Raw genomic sequence first — 14,916 nt, 5'->3', positions numbered from 1 at the left:
GGAGAAGGAATATTGAGACAAATAAAGTATGCAGCTTAGACAGCTCATTAATCTTTCTCATTACTTAATTCTAGCTTTACAAGGCCATGAAGCAGATTACTGATCTACCCTGTGTGTCCTGTGCTGCCCAGCACTGAGCTGCCATCCCAAATAATGGGATCAACTGTTCCATTTTGTCAGAAAGCACCAGTTTCAGAAATGTAAGTCAAAAGGTCACATTCTACAAAATTTTGGAAAAAGCAGGAAAGAGTGTCATCCCAGAGACAAACAGGACTGCAGCTGTAACACTATTGTTAGAAACCACTCAAATTAAATTGCTCTGTCTTGACTTGCACCAAAAATTCCTTCAAGACTGGGCATGCAATGATCACAAGGAAACAGTCACAGCTGCTAAAAATGCCAAGAGCATTACAAATAAACAAATCCAGTTTTATTCTCTCCCTTGTTGGCTTGTACTAATATTACTCTATGATTAAGTCAGTTGTCATTTATACTATATACACATCTACTCCTTAAAAGGCTGTTTCTAAAAGAATTGACAGCTGACATCAAGGCTACCTGACCATTGATTTTATTTATAAAACTCTTTAAAAATTCTTTCTTGAATTTAAAACTGAATAATCAAGGCCAGTATAATTTTGATGAGTTTGGGGACCCTTCTGGTTTATCCTGCATTAAAGTTACATAAAGCAATGTGCATCTCATGAGAACTCCCAGATCTGCTCGCCAGCTCATATCCTTTCAGTGCACTGCTAATATACACTGTGAACAATGATCCAAGGTTACAAAAAAAATAACAATTACATTGGTTGAGAGACAATCTTCAGCACTAGCTGGGCCAAGAAAAGGTATATGGTCAGCTCAATATTAACATCAGCAGCAGGTATCTTGCAACAGTCCAAAGGGTTCTGTTTATTCAATTTGGTTGTTTTGCCACTGACTCCTCAGCTGTAAAGTATTTGGAAGCAGACAGGCAGCAATTCAGTTTTGGTGGTTGTTTTGAAAGGCAATCCACGTCTCCAATTGCTTTGTCAATGTTAAGAATTCTGACACATCAACAGAATTTTATCTTTACAATTGTCTCTCTCTCAACTAATTTAGATAGAAAGAAAATCTGTGTCAGACCAGTATCCCAAAAAGCTGGATGGCTTGGCAACCCCCTGAAATAAGACCAAGTTTCTTAATAGTAAAGCTCTGGGAGGAAGTCCCAGAGGATAGAAAATTCTTAATTTCTCAAAAACCCTCAACAATGGAGGCACCTCCCATCCTCCACTAAAGCTGCAGCAAGTCCGCCACACAAATCACATGAAAACACTCTCAGAAATTGAAAGCATAAGCAATCAATTTTAAAGATATTTAGTAATTAGTCCTAAAAGGAATTCCAAGCCTATAAAGCTCACTTGCCTTCATCTAGTTTATGACTGATAGCATCTGTAACCTCATGAGGCATCCATTAAGTTCAGTAGTTAATTACATCTGCTCAGACTGGACATTATTTACAGAATAGATGTAGCTTTTCATGGCTTAGCTAGCCTACTTGAGGCTCTTCAGCTCACCCCTCTCAAATCACTGCTGCACAACAGAATCCAAGGAGGCACAGGCAAAAGAATAGTTGAAGGCCATCATCCACTTCATGAAGAAATCCTCATGCTGAGCACCACATACAAATTTGGAATAAGCAGATGCCAGCCAGTATTTACATCTTTGTAAGCAGCCAAGATAATTTTTTCTTCTCTTTTTGCCCTCAGACGTGAATGGTCTCTGATCCTGCTTATGTCTGCTGTGTTCCTACTGCAGCCAAACTGAAACAAATACTTGACAGAGTGATGAAAGAAAAGGCTCTGTTGCTTCATTTCCAGATAACAAGAATTTTTTTAATAGCAAAAGCTAATACAAATATAAAACTTCTGTGGCTATTAAGTGTATAGGGAGTAATCCCCTAGAAATACAAGGTTGTTACAACACACCTAGTGTGACTCATTTCAGAGCTGTAACACAAAGCGTATCTACAACCTCTTTATAATTAGTTCTGGAAAACAATCTTTTCAGTGAAAAACAAATATTAAATTGAAACATACCCTGCTATCATCTCTCTCACACATTTTCAAACAGGTATTTTATCTACTTAGGAATATTTAAATTAACCATAAACACACAAAAAAAATGGCAAGTAAATGGTCCTCTCAATTTTTATCAAGTACAATTATAGTAACCAGCAATATTATCCTAATTTCAAAATTATAAAGGAAACAACACCCTGACAGGTTCACATGTAGCAAGGCTCTGAAGGTGAAATATAAAATCTGAAACCAGATCAAACTGTGTGGGTTTATACTGGTGTATGGACCACAATCTTCAGGATTAGAGGAGACAGAACATCTCTTGGAAAAGCAACACGTAATGCTTTCAAAATGAAAGGCAGAAGAGCTGGAAACTCTAGGCACTGACTGACTTCATCCCTCAGCATATTTTAAAATAACCACATCCAGGCCTGTCCTTCAGGTATCTCATAAATTGTGCAAATGTCAAGTGAACTAAGGTTTTTGGATCTCTGAGACTTCTCATCTGAAAAAGCACAAGATACATCTAAATATCTTTCACAGATTTATTTCTGAACAACCTTACATTTAATACAGTTGGATAATCCAGACTTACTTGGTGCCAAGAGATCTGTTTCAGACTAAAGGAAAATTCATCCCCAGTTGAGGTACTGGTAAAATACAGACACTCACTCCCAAAGCACAGATTTGAGAAACTGCAGACTGTGCCTAATGACTTTTAGCTCTGATGGGCGATTAGTGTGCTCTGTAATGGACTGACAGAAACAGCTGATTCTATTACAAGGACATGTTCTGGCTATGATTTTCTTGCTGTTGCATTTAAATTATAAATATGAACTCTCTTGAAAATATATAAAGACAAAATACATTAATCAATCTCTAAAACTTCTGTCCTTTACCGTACTTCAAATTAGACATTACAATGACTTCATCCCCAGGAAAAGCTGCTCAGGTACTCAGGACTGTCTGTACCATCATTTCTCTTCCATAATATCAAGTACAGTTCTCTTCATCCTCTACAACTTTTGTGAGAAACTGCCATTTTTTTTTCATTCAAGTGTTGGCTTCACAAGCAGATTATAAGATCTATTTCTGTCTGTACCTATGGTTACAACAGAAATTTCTGAGATCTTTGCAAGACTTTCAAATTCATAAAAAATTGTCATTGAACAGTCCTTTTTCCCAAAGAGAATTTGGGAAGGGGCTTTTCCTGAACCTGACAGACCTCACAATAGCCAGGCTAATCAATGTCCTTGTTTGCACTTACAGGTTAAATTCAATACATGGTTACAGCTTCAGCTCATAATAGCTTCCAGGTAGTGAAAAAGTCTTTAGTCTGTTGGTTTTAAGTCATTGTCTTTACTGTGTTGCAGAAGAACTGGAACATGTTAGAGGACATTTTGTACAGAGAATATTCATTGTAGATGGTTAAACACTTAATTTTCATGATACTCACTAATGAGAAAGAAAATCTGCAAGACTTTTTTTACAGAATCTTCTGCATTTTTGTTTGAGAGGAATCAAATTGCATAGAAAAAAAGAGATAAACATTTAGTGACTATCTGTGAAAAAATCATCTAAATAGCTTGCAAAGAAAGATTTCACTTTCCAATAGCAACCTTCTACCTATATGCTCTTTGGTATGGTAAGTTGTCTTCTCCATCAAGAAAGTTTACATTATTTCCTATAAATGTTTAGCTCATTCATCCATTTTAAGACATTAATGTTTCTTCTCAGCCAGTGCTGCCACAAGCTGCATGACTCATCAAATTCTCAGAGGTGCAACTTCAGCAGCCAGAACCAAGGATTAATAAAAGAATTAAAGAGATCTTGTAAAATCACACAAACACAAAACCTGAATTAAGTTCATTCATTATCCCCTAAATTTAAACTCTGTGTAACTGATCTCAATAAAACAGTCCAGAATTCGATAAAATAGTTCCAATATATTTTTATTTCCATTTAAAAACAAAACAAAACACAAAGTAATCCCAGTGCAGCTTCTGGGGTTACTGCAGATTTACACATATGCTAAGGGACATTTTAGATTTAACATCTTAAATGGTCTTTTCTCACGGACATAAAAAAAGCAAGTCACAGGTAACACTCTTGGTTCTTTTCACTGTGCTTTCCCCACTGTCTCCTTAAATAATGAATTGGATTATGACTTTTTTCTGCCCATTATTTGTTTTTATAGAAGTATTTATCTTTGAAACAAATTCAAACATCAGCTTGACACTTACATATGAAAAACACTGAAGTGGCTCACACAGAAAAGAACTATTAGTGGTTTGGCAAGAAAAAATCCAAACATATATTCAGGAAAAAACAGCAGGTTTTCAGATGTAGTAAGTCCACTGTCTTACTAGGAGATGAGTCCTGGGAAAGTGCATTGCTTTGTTAACATGGTGTTGGAATATATTTCAACTCAAAGGAACGCAAATCATCCTCCCTCCCTCACCTGAAGCTGTAAGAAACAAGCCAATATTTATGCCTAGTCAGCTTAAATTGCAGTGTACAACTTGCTTCAAAAATAACAATCAATAGACATTATGCCTACCTATTTAAAAATCAATAGACATTACAGATGAATAAAATATTCTTTTAATTTTCCTAATAATTATAATTTAATATTTATAAGCCTCTCTATCTAAGTTTAACATTAACCACAGATGTAAACAGAGCATTTAAATGTCTCCTGGTTCTAGGAAGCAGAATCTGTACTATAAAACTAACTGAGAACAATTATTTGTAAAATCACTACTGAAGAGTACTAAATCTAGTTTTCAGTCTTCATATTTCAAGTTTTGCTAGTTAAATAGCATTCCACTGCCTGTTCAGTCCTACAGAGATAATGAACAGGATATAAAACTGACAAAGCAAATGACTGACAAACAGTCAAAACAATATAGGGACCTCACTGCACAAATTTCCATTCATTTCAATGGAAAAAGTGGGAAATTAAATTAATTGTACTTTCGGAAAATCTCCATTTGTGCTTTCCATCTAACCTACCAAGCTTTCACCTTCATAGATTCAAGTATTCCTATCAAGGTAAATTAAATGTCTGAAGCCTGAGAAATGCAGTGAGCAAAAAAAGGACTGAAAAAAGCCAACAGGCAAATAACCAAGGTAATAGCATGATACAGGAAAGGGAAATTAATCTGCCTATAGTGCCAGTTAGCTCCCATGTGCAATACTGAGCAATGGAACAAAGCAGAACTTACAAGTGCTTCCACGTTAATTCCAGAAGCCTGAAAAATAAGAAGTCAATTATTTTATTCAATTTTATTTTTATTATTTATATCAAAATGGTAGATAGGAGACCTATTCATTAATTCCAGCACACAGTACATTAAGTCCACATTGTACAAGACCAAATATGCAGATTTTCTGTAAATCCCTAGCAGTGTGAGGAACTTATTAGGCAAGTAGTCAACACAATGCTAACTACTCATGTAAGGCCAAACTTGCACTAATTTCAAAAAGGACAGGGGAGAAACTGTGAACAGTTCACCGAAGTCCATGTAGAGCTGGAGTTTGGGGGAAAAAAGCAAACAAGCTGTTAGGCAGCATCAACAGCAGGATGAAACATAATATGGAAATTATTATAATGCCATTAGCTCAATCAGAAACACATCAGCAGCTATGATGCCATGTCTGGTTCTGGTCATGTCATTCACACAGGCAAATGCCAAGCTCCCAGTCGAGACAGCTAACTACTATTCTTAAAATTAATTTTCCTATGTAATAGATACTTGAGCCTGAAGCTAGCAAAAAAACTGAGCACCAACTTTAAGGAACATGTTTTCAGAAGAGAAGAATTAACTTGTCTTTCTAGTCAAAGGAAGAGAGGTAGCTTCAAAGGCCTGCAATGTGACAGCATAGGCATTGAGCAGTGCCTTCCGTAAGTACAGCACAAGAGCATCTCCAGTTTATCTAAAATAAAAGAATATTCAAAAGCTGGCACCCAGCATTCCAGCAACAGTAGTCCTTGGCTGCAGTGAGGACAGTCTCATGGATTCATTGAGTAAAATCAAGTGAGAATTCCCATGGAAGGAAAGCTACTTGGAACAAAGGACAATGCTGGCACAAGAAACGATGCATACAAATGGGTGCATGTAAATGTGCTAGAAATGGAAATTAAAAGTTTCTGATTTTCAAAAGACCACACTTTTGACACAGGAGCAATACAGATTATTAAGTGCCTACACTCTCTATCATCCTAAAGAGATACAACTGGACAGTGTATAAACATTAGTCCATACACACAATTTCTATGAATACACACATATACAAAGAAACTTCAAAGAAACCAGAAGAGCAAATTTTGTTCCACTGCACTGATGCAGCACAGATTGCTCTATTACCTGTAACACACCTTCTTTTACAATTGACTTCTTTCTTTGGAAAACAAAAGGCTTAAAAGCCACAAGTTTCTGGAATGCATTTTCTAGACGTGCCATTTATGAAGCATTCAAAACCAGCCTGCAGTATATATAGCAGGCAAACTGTGAAAGCTTAGCACAAGAGGAATTTTCCTAATCTGCTTAAAGACAGGATTTTTTGAGTGCAACATGGCTGCTGCTATATGCCTGTGTTTGCCCGCACTAAGCCTGTTTGCTCTTTGTTTTCTGTTTAGTTTGATTCTCTGGGGGGGATTAATTGTTTTTTGCTTTTTTGCCTTCATGATAGGATCACTTTATTATCTGATTTTACGGCTGCCATTGCCATTTTCTGTCGGGGCACTTTTTTGCTTGTTTTGGGGCCCATCTTCAGTGAATCCCCTCTAGTTACACATAACCTTTTTGGCTTTTTACTACACTCTTTTAAAACTGTGCTACAAATTACTTTTGAGAGATTTACCTGCAAGACTATCAGCCTCAATTTCAGCAAGTGAAGACTACAAAAGGATCTGATACACTGAGGTCCCAGCTGAAATACTTCGTAAGCCACAAATGTGTCGTTTGGGATGGATGGAGCTAATTCACCATGTCTTTCCATAAGAAGATGCACTCCAGGAGTAGGAATCAAACTGCTGAAGAAGTCACTGTGGATCAGGACTTTTTCCGGGAGAAGAGCTATGAAGAATCCAAAGGTTCTCTCATTTGACTCCCACTCTACCAGTAAATATCATTAGCTGTTATTCCAGGTTTTTGTATCTCTAAACAATAAGGCTTTCACGATTGAAAAAATAATTTGTACCTTTATGTTTCTCAAAGAAAATATCTTATTTAATTTTTACTTGGTTATTAAATTTCATATTGCACATATTTATTATAGGGACTTTGGAAATAACACTAGCTGATTAATCTCCATCATTAATACTGCAATAAAAGGAGACTAATAGATCTCTCCTGATCAGTTTCTGGAAATGAAGATGCAAGGTTTATAAACTGAGAAAGGATTCTTTTAGTTCTTCTAATACTGCTTGTTGGCCGTGTTGTTAATGCATCAGCATCTTGTATTACCTGTAAAAATTACAATTCTATGTACTATGGAAACATTTCTACTTTGTCCAACACAAGGGGACAAAGGGAATCTATACAGTATCTGGCTATTCTTATAGTATTCGCTTGTTATTATGTCTTCTGCTTCAGAAAATAACCTTCCACGTCCAAGAAATCAATTTATTGTAAAATTATGTCACCAGTTGGTGTTTTTTTCGTCCTCTGCAATGTTCTTCTCTGTTGAAAGTTTAAATTGTGCTTAGCAAGTGATCTCCTGCAATATTTTGCTGTCAGTGGAATTCTAATCCCTTTCCAGCAACCAGAAGTTACTTTCATAAACCCAGTGGCATATTGGCTGCCCTTACAAATTGCAGTGGAGTTTTTCCCATTGTTTTGAGATTGTTCTTGAGGAATAGCATGAACGGTCTTATTTCTCAGTTAATTCTCAAACTGCCTGCAAACCAGGCTGTGGTCAAACTACTGCAAGTGATCATGCAAGGACAGGAAACAAAGCCACCAAATCTCAGTTCAGATGCAGTAGCTAACCTTGTGCACAGCTACAGTCCATTACAAGCCTTTCTTACATTATCTTCATTAACTGTCTTAACATTCGCCTGCTGAATGAATCAGATGAATTCATCTGATGTTGAAAGCTGACTTCTGTTTCTATTTGTTCTGAGGTTAAAATTCCATCAAATTTGCAGCTATGTCTTTAATCTTCCAGACCAAAACAGCATAGATTCATTTTTACCTGAATCTAAAATAGAAGCCCTCATTTACATTACTAACATTAGCACTTCTGATATTAGTTTGTATTTTTCTTGCTAATACTGTACATGCCTTCTACTTTGTATATAATCAATCCTTTGACATCGGGTGTACTGCATGATACTCATATTTTTAGTGTAAAATTTTCAGAAGCTGATCTCCATGCTATGATTTTCTATTTTCACAGGACTACTCATATAGCTATTACTCGAGTTCTTTAAGGAATTATGATTCACATTCTGATATCTCTTACACTATTTAACGTGTCATAATAAATAGTAGAAAAATCCTTGTTAATGCAAAAGAATATCTGCATGGATAATGCACAAATCTTTATGAACTGAAATACTATTTGAAGATTTCCATTCCAAAGCAATTACCACTCCCGCAGAAGAAAGCAGCTGATGAAACAGGGGGCAAAAAAGATCAGTACTTAATCCATTATCACATCCCAGTAATGCTAATCTAGGTGCAAGATTAATTTGGACTTCAAACATATTAAAGCAGCAAAATAAGATTTCCTTCCTGAAATGTTCAAAAGACAGTATATCTATATGATGAGATTCAACATTTACTGCAATCTTTCATTCATAAAATGCATTTGAAACCAATCTTTCAGTTTATAATTTATCTCAGAAGTTTAGCAAAAGATAATACAAATAGATGGTGTATGGAAGCATTTACAAGACTCAAACATGGATTTTAATATTGGACACAAAACTTAATAATTAACTAGATCTTCTTCTCTGATGAGGCAATTAAAAGACAAGGAACGTGTTTCCGAAGCAATCCCTTCAGTATTTCTCCCACATAAACATATAAAATTATTTGGAATTAGCATTTTGTTTGTTTCCATCTATGACTTTTCTATTATTTTTAAGTCTATGCTTTTCCCTAAGAACTTGACAGCTACTTGATAGTTCAATTCTTAAAACATTTGGTTTAGGCTGCCTCATATTAGCAGGTGTGTGTGTTATTTCTAGAGTCATTTTTTCCCAAACACAACAATGCAATAACATATCAGCCTATTTCACGGTGATATTTCTGAAGAACTTCTACCTATCTTACTACTGTTAAAACTAAATTAACTGGGTTTAAATTCACTAGTTTTCACTGGTAGCTTTGATTTCTGCTCAATTCATGAAGGCAAACACTGGTTAGCAGATTCTGACAGATACCTTTTTTTACTTGGGATTTCAAACTGCTCAGTTTATCTACGAGTGACCCAAGAACTCATTTCAGCGTAACAAGAATTAAAAGATTCAGATGCAAAGGGACTGCAAGACTCTGGTTTTCAATGTCCTTCTGGGTTCTTACAATTTCACAGCCTGCCTGACCCCTGGCTTTTGGTATTCATGATCCTGCCTCCTCAATCTCCTATCCCTTCACAGAGTTCCCATATTGCTTGGCCAGTACTGAAACCTAGGTTCACACACATACCTATTTTTTAATGCTACATACATTAGAAGACCAAATGTTTGTTTGCTATACTCCATTTTAGAGTCACATATGCCAAAATCTAGATCCAAATCTAGATCCAAATCTTTACTAATGTTTTGCTTGAGTTCGGTTTGCCTTCTGGTAGCCAAAAAAAGAAAACCATTTTCGAAGTTCCAGCACAAAGGTAGTAGTGTTTTCAGGAAGGAGTTTCATCTTTTTGTTCCTAGTTGTCCTTGGTTTAACATTTCAACATTAATTATTCTCATATTACCTCATTCTTAATTAAAACAGATATACTCTGAATTTGATTTAAAATTTTAACCTTTAAAAGCTAATATCATGTTCAAAGTCTTTAAGATGTCCTCTGGTCAGAAAAATCTTTACTCCATTCAAAGAACTAAGCACAGTCTTTCGCTACAACTTAAAACACATTTACTGATACTTTTATACTTCATCTGCATAATTTTTCATTTTGTTTCAATGTGGTTTTCTAGCTGCTATGAAGCATTTTAGGACTACACAAATCAGCAACACCACAAATACCAAAAAAAAAAAGATTCAGCTGGGGAAAAAGAGAAATAACTATTTAACAGTTAAGTGCATGTTATTTCAAACAGATGGAAAATAGGTATTTTGTCCAAATCTATCTGTTCACATGTTTGAAAGACTATGAGCGAGAGCAGAAACAAGAAGTTCTTGAGTGGCATCTAAGTTAATCCTATAGTATTGCTCAAAATGTTCCAAAATATTGTGCTTAAAATCTAGCCATAACATCAATTAAAATAACTGCTACACTAATAAAAGGATTTTATTCTATTTTTGTTTTTTGGAAATTGACACACAACCAAAACTAAAAGTGGCAGAAAATGTGGGACATGGCTGACATTTAGGAAAGAGTCCCTATTCATTTTAAGAGTTATAGAAGGTTTTTCCCGTGTATTTATGTAGCATAATACAGGCCCTAAACCTGCCTGATCCACAAATATAAAAAAGGAATTTTTTGAGAGTCCTATTAGAACTAACTCAGTATCTCAAACTTTTTGAGTGCTTGCAGCTTTCACATACAATTTGGGTCCCCATCTTAAGAACAGGTTGTTCCACATGAGACTGTATATTTATGCCAGTCTCCGGTTCAAGAAGACAAACAGCATCCATGTCTGCCTTTTTATAAAGTAAACAAAAGCCAAATCAACCAATTCCATAAAAAATGCTCAGCATAGACCTAAAAGCACAAAGTACAAAGGCAGCCTATTTTTATTTTTACATATATTGCTGTGTGGGGTTTTTTTACTTCAGGAGAGTGGGGGCAGTCTTGAAATACCAAAAGGAGTTATTTTACTGTTTTCTCAAATTTACCTCCCAGGAGTTTGGAAGCACTAATTCTTCACCAAGAATACTTGGGGAGAAATTGAGTTGGCTAGCTGTGGAAAAAAATGCAACCTTTCCATTTAAAACATTACTTCTTCTCTCAAGTGGTCAGGTTCCATTTGCACAATGCACCCTGCTGTCATTAATTTAGCAGCTCTCTAATCAAGCTTATTTCCTGAAAAAAATGGTAGAGAATATTGAAATTATTGTTGTTAAACTCCACAGTTCTCAGAAAACAGAAGAAACCTCAGTATGAAGCCTCCCTTCGAGTCTCATTATACAACATCCACAGTTTTGCAATGCTGTTTGAGTTCACCTGCAGAACAACTAGGATCTGCACACTGTGGATTAAGGATAAATGAGGAACAAGGGAGGCAAAGCCCTCTCATGAGAAGGCTTTGATTTGCCTACAGTGGAGAATTCTTCTAAGTGATACTAGTGACCAGTGCATAGAGACCCATGAAATCAGAGTTTTCAAGAATCCCAGACACCAATACTAGACTGTTTTCTTTAAATTGCCAGTGTTTATATTCAGGCAGTTTAAATGCATTTTACTTCAGGAAAAGACTAGGTCACTTGAGGATTAAGAAATAAATGAATGAAAGCCATACACCAAGCTCTTAAACAATAAGAAAACATAGTTGTTTCTGGTTGATGGGTGAAGTTTGTAAAAATGTTTGTTTGCATTATGTTGTCTCCCAAAAAAACACAAGCAAGGAATGGAAATCCAGTAATTCATTTAGTAAAGACCAAGAAAACTACCACATCACAGAAATAACTAAAAAAATTAAAGAAATTGCATGCCACACAATAACAGGACTAACATTCCCTGAAGTCATTGCAACTTTACCTCCTATGCTATCTTGTTTGACTTTTGTAAACAGAAAAAATACAGTTATATTGTGGTACACAAGCACTACAAAAAAATATGAAGTTATTTGTGCAAATAATGCAAGGCAACTTACACCCCAAGCCCCTCTAATCCTACTGCTTTTAACTTTTATGCTCATTATGCAAGGGACAGCTTTCACAAAATCATTCCTTTTAAAAAAGTTTAAGCATATGGAAAATTGGCAGTTCCCAGTACATCAGGTACCTCTCAGCTCCGCATTTACACACATACCTCAATTTTTTACCTGGCTGTAATCACCTCCACATTACTATCAAAAAGAAGGAATTCTCTTACAGCACCATTTTTAGGTAACTTGTTTCACCAAGATTGCTGCAATCCACACAACCAGCAAGGTACAAGCTATTTCTCTTGATTCATGGTAAATCAATATTATGTTTCCAGCACCACACAACTAAATTACATCTATTGCATCTGCTGCTGAAAGCTATATGTAAGGGCATGGTTCTTCTTTAGTATTTCATTTTTATCAGTCCCAATGGTACTACATTGCATTCTGTGTTATATTATGCCTTAACAAAAATGATTTTACTACATCACTCCATCATCTGTCTAAACTTAATCAAGCACAACATTGCTTTCTGAAAGTCTACAGTAGTCTCATGTCCCTGAGGGGCTTTCTTCATGGTAGCCACTTTGGAAGAAAAATATCAGCTCAGCACTGTCAAACTATCAAAATTTACAAGCAGACACTCACCAGCACACAGCAAAATGTCCCTGATCATACACTTGTTGACAAAAAATCTTTAATATTTTCCCATTTCTAGGCAACAAGTTTGGGGTGCAATTTCATCAGTAAATGTTTTCGAGACACAAAGTTCAAGAGAACTGCCAGGTTTAAATTTGTCCCACAGAGTTTTAAGGTCGAGCCTGCCAAAACCGTCAACAAGCTAAGAACAGGAAGCTGCCTAAGATTCACATTTAAGAAAGGATGAGAAGATAAAAGCTAGAAAAAATAAATGAAGACCAGTAGAGAGAGTAAACTGTAGCCCACTGCCTTCGTAATCCTCATATCCACCTGAATTGTAAATCACTCATGTCCCTGTTTAAGTCACCCCAATATTTTTCTTAACCTTATCTCACCACAACCCGTTGCTCTGGTCTTTTAAGTTTATCCTCATTGAGTTTTTTTTAAGATCCTAATCCCCTCCCAACAGGCACCCAACAATTAGTCCCCAGAGGGGGATCTCTTTTCTAGTCAGTACACATTCTTCCACTTTGGCCAAACTGTTGGTTACAATTATGAAAAATAAAGCTCAACTACACACATTTTTGCAGACAAGATCACTACATATACCTAAAGACAAAAAGCAGCATAATTTTGGAAACACTTTCTAATAGTCTGAGGGCCACAAATCTGCTGGGAAGGAGATGACCATTGGTTTGGCTTGTTCTATTTCAAACCAATGTAGCCTAGAGTCATTACCAGCATGTACAAGCCACAGCTCACAGAACAAATGGAGCAGAAAGGACCTTATTCACAGACTACACTAACATACCCCACTGACATCTGATGTCATTTCTTCTTTTGGTTGGTTGTTGTTTTTTTTTTGGCTGCCAATGCAAGTGACATTTATTAGCCTATGCTGATATAAAACAAGTGATAATTGTCAAAGTCAACTAATATTTCCATATTTTGATGAAAGTAATTTAAAAGTAATTATATCAGGTTACAGTTATTTAAGCTATGCCATACAATAGGCAATAATTGTATTAATCCTCCTTCCAAACATGATTTTATCACTCTCATATCCAAGAGCATTTTGGAAAGAGAAACTTCAGGCGACAAAAGCATCTGTTGTGCTCATACTATTTGATTTAGAAGGAACATTGCTATTAGCAAAATAAGTCATGTATAGATTTGACCAAAGACAGGTAGAAACAAAGTTGAACTTCTTACCAGCAAGAAAATTACTTGTTTGTATCCATAGACAAAGTGCTACTAACTTCAAAGCCCTGATTTTAATGATATATATCTCATCTCCAAAGACAAACATTAGAAAACTACGCAGTTATTTATTTAAGAAAGAAGAAATTCATTAAAAGGACAGCAATGACTGTGTCAGGATACCTTCTGCATAGAAAGCAGAAGAATTAATCTCTTTATTCAGTAGATTATGAAAAGCCTGCAATAGAGCACCCACATGCCCACAGCAGACATCATCAGGATGCATGGAAAAATAGGCCACATTACCTTCAGAAGTAGCAATAAAATTGATGTGGAAGAATAGTTAAGGACAGAGAGGCTGAATGTTAGAATAAAGCCCATCAAAACCTGAAACAACTTAATACTTTTTGCTGGGTATCATTCTTGAGCCTTAATGCAAAAAGAGGAACTTCAGAATTCAATCGTATAGAAGTATTTCTGTAAAATGCCAGGCATTATGGATCTATGCTGTAATACACAATAATTGAATTCAAACTGAAATTAGCTTTCTCATATGGAATAAAATAAGAAAAGCAAATTCAAATGAATTGATGCATAAACCTACCAGCCTTTTAGGTTCTGAATCACAGCACTACAAAATGTGATTTGTAGTAATTTTTCCAAATAGAATTATTTCAAAGCTCATAAGGCAAGTTTAAGGCACAATGTGCTGCATTATTTACTGAATAAACAGAATGTTTTCACAAGATTGAAGTGAAAATGTGTTTTTCTAAAGCATCCTTGGCTACATTAAACCTAGTGTAACAAACCATGTCTATACCACTTGTATTTTTTGTATTTTTAGGTGATTCTTTCGTTTAGTAATTTCTTCCAAATGTGTCACTGACAGCTGGGCCAGAAGTTTTACTACTTAACCTGCATGATAATTAAGAAAAACCTTTAAAAAGTAAACACATGAACAGACAAAGAAAAATTTTAGGAAGCCAACAAAAGCCAACCCCATTTCTTCAATTCCTGAAAGAGTATGTAACC

The 14,916-nt window shown here is 35.7% G+C and overlaps 1 protein-coding gene across 8 annotated transcripts in view; it reads right to left on the bottom strand.

The window, feature by feature from the left end:
• MAST2 (microtubule associated serine/threonine kinase 2) overlaps window positions 1–14,916 on the bottom strand; it is a 181,711-nt gene that overhangs the window by 112,948 nt on the left and 53,847 nt on the right. For 3 of the 8 annotated variants that reach the window (XM_051624429.1, XM_051624430.1, XM_051624431.1), the window contains exon 4: window positions 5,288–5,314. The exons of the other annotated variants lie outside the window; for them this stretch is intronic. In XM_051624429.1, the coding sequence (XP_051480389.1) occupies window positions 5,288–5,314 (27 nt within the window). The remainder of the gene's footprint in view (window positions 1–5,287; window positions 5,315–14,916) is intronic. 8 annotated transcript variants of the gene reach the window in all.

The sequence above is a fragment of the Apus apus genome, chromosome 7 (genome assembly GCF_020740795.1).
Source record: "Apus apus isolate bApuApu2 chromosome 7, bApuApu2.pri.cur, whole genome shotgun sequence".
Lineage (NCBI taxonomy): Eukaryota > Metazoa > Chordata > Aves > Apodiformes > Apodidae > Apus > Apus apus.
This window is presented reverse-complemented; position numbering and strand designations above follow the sequence as displayed.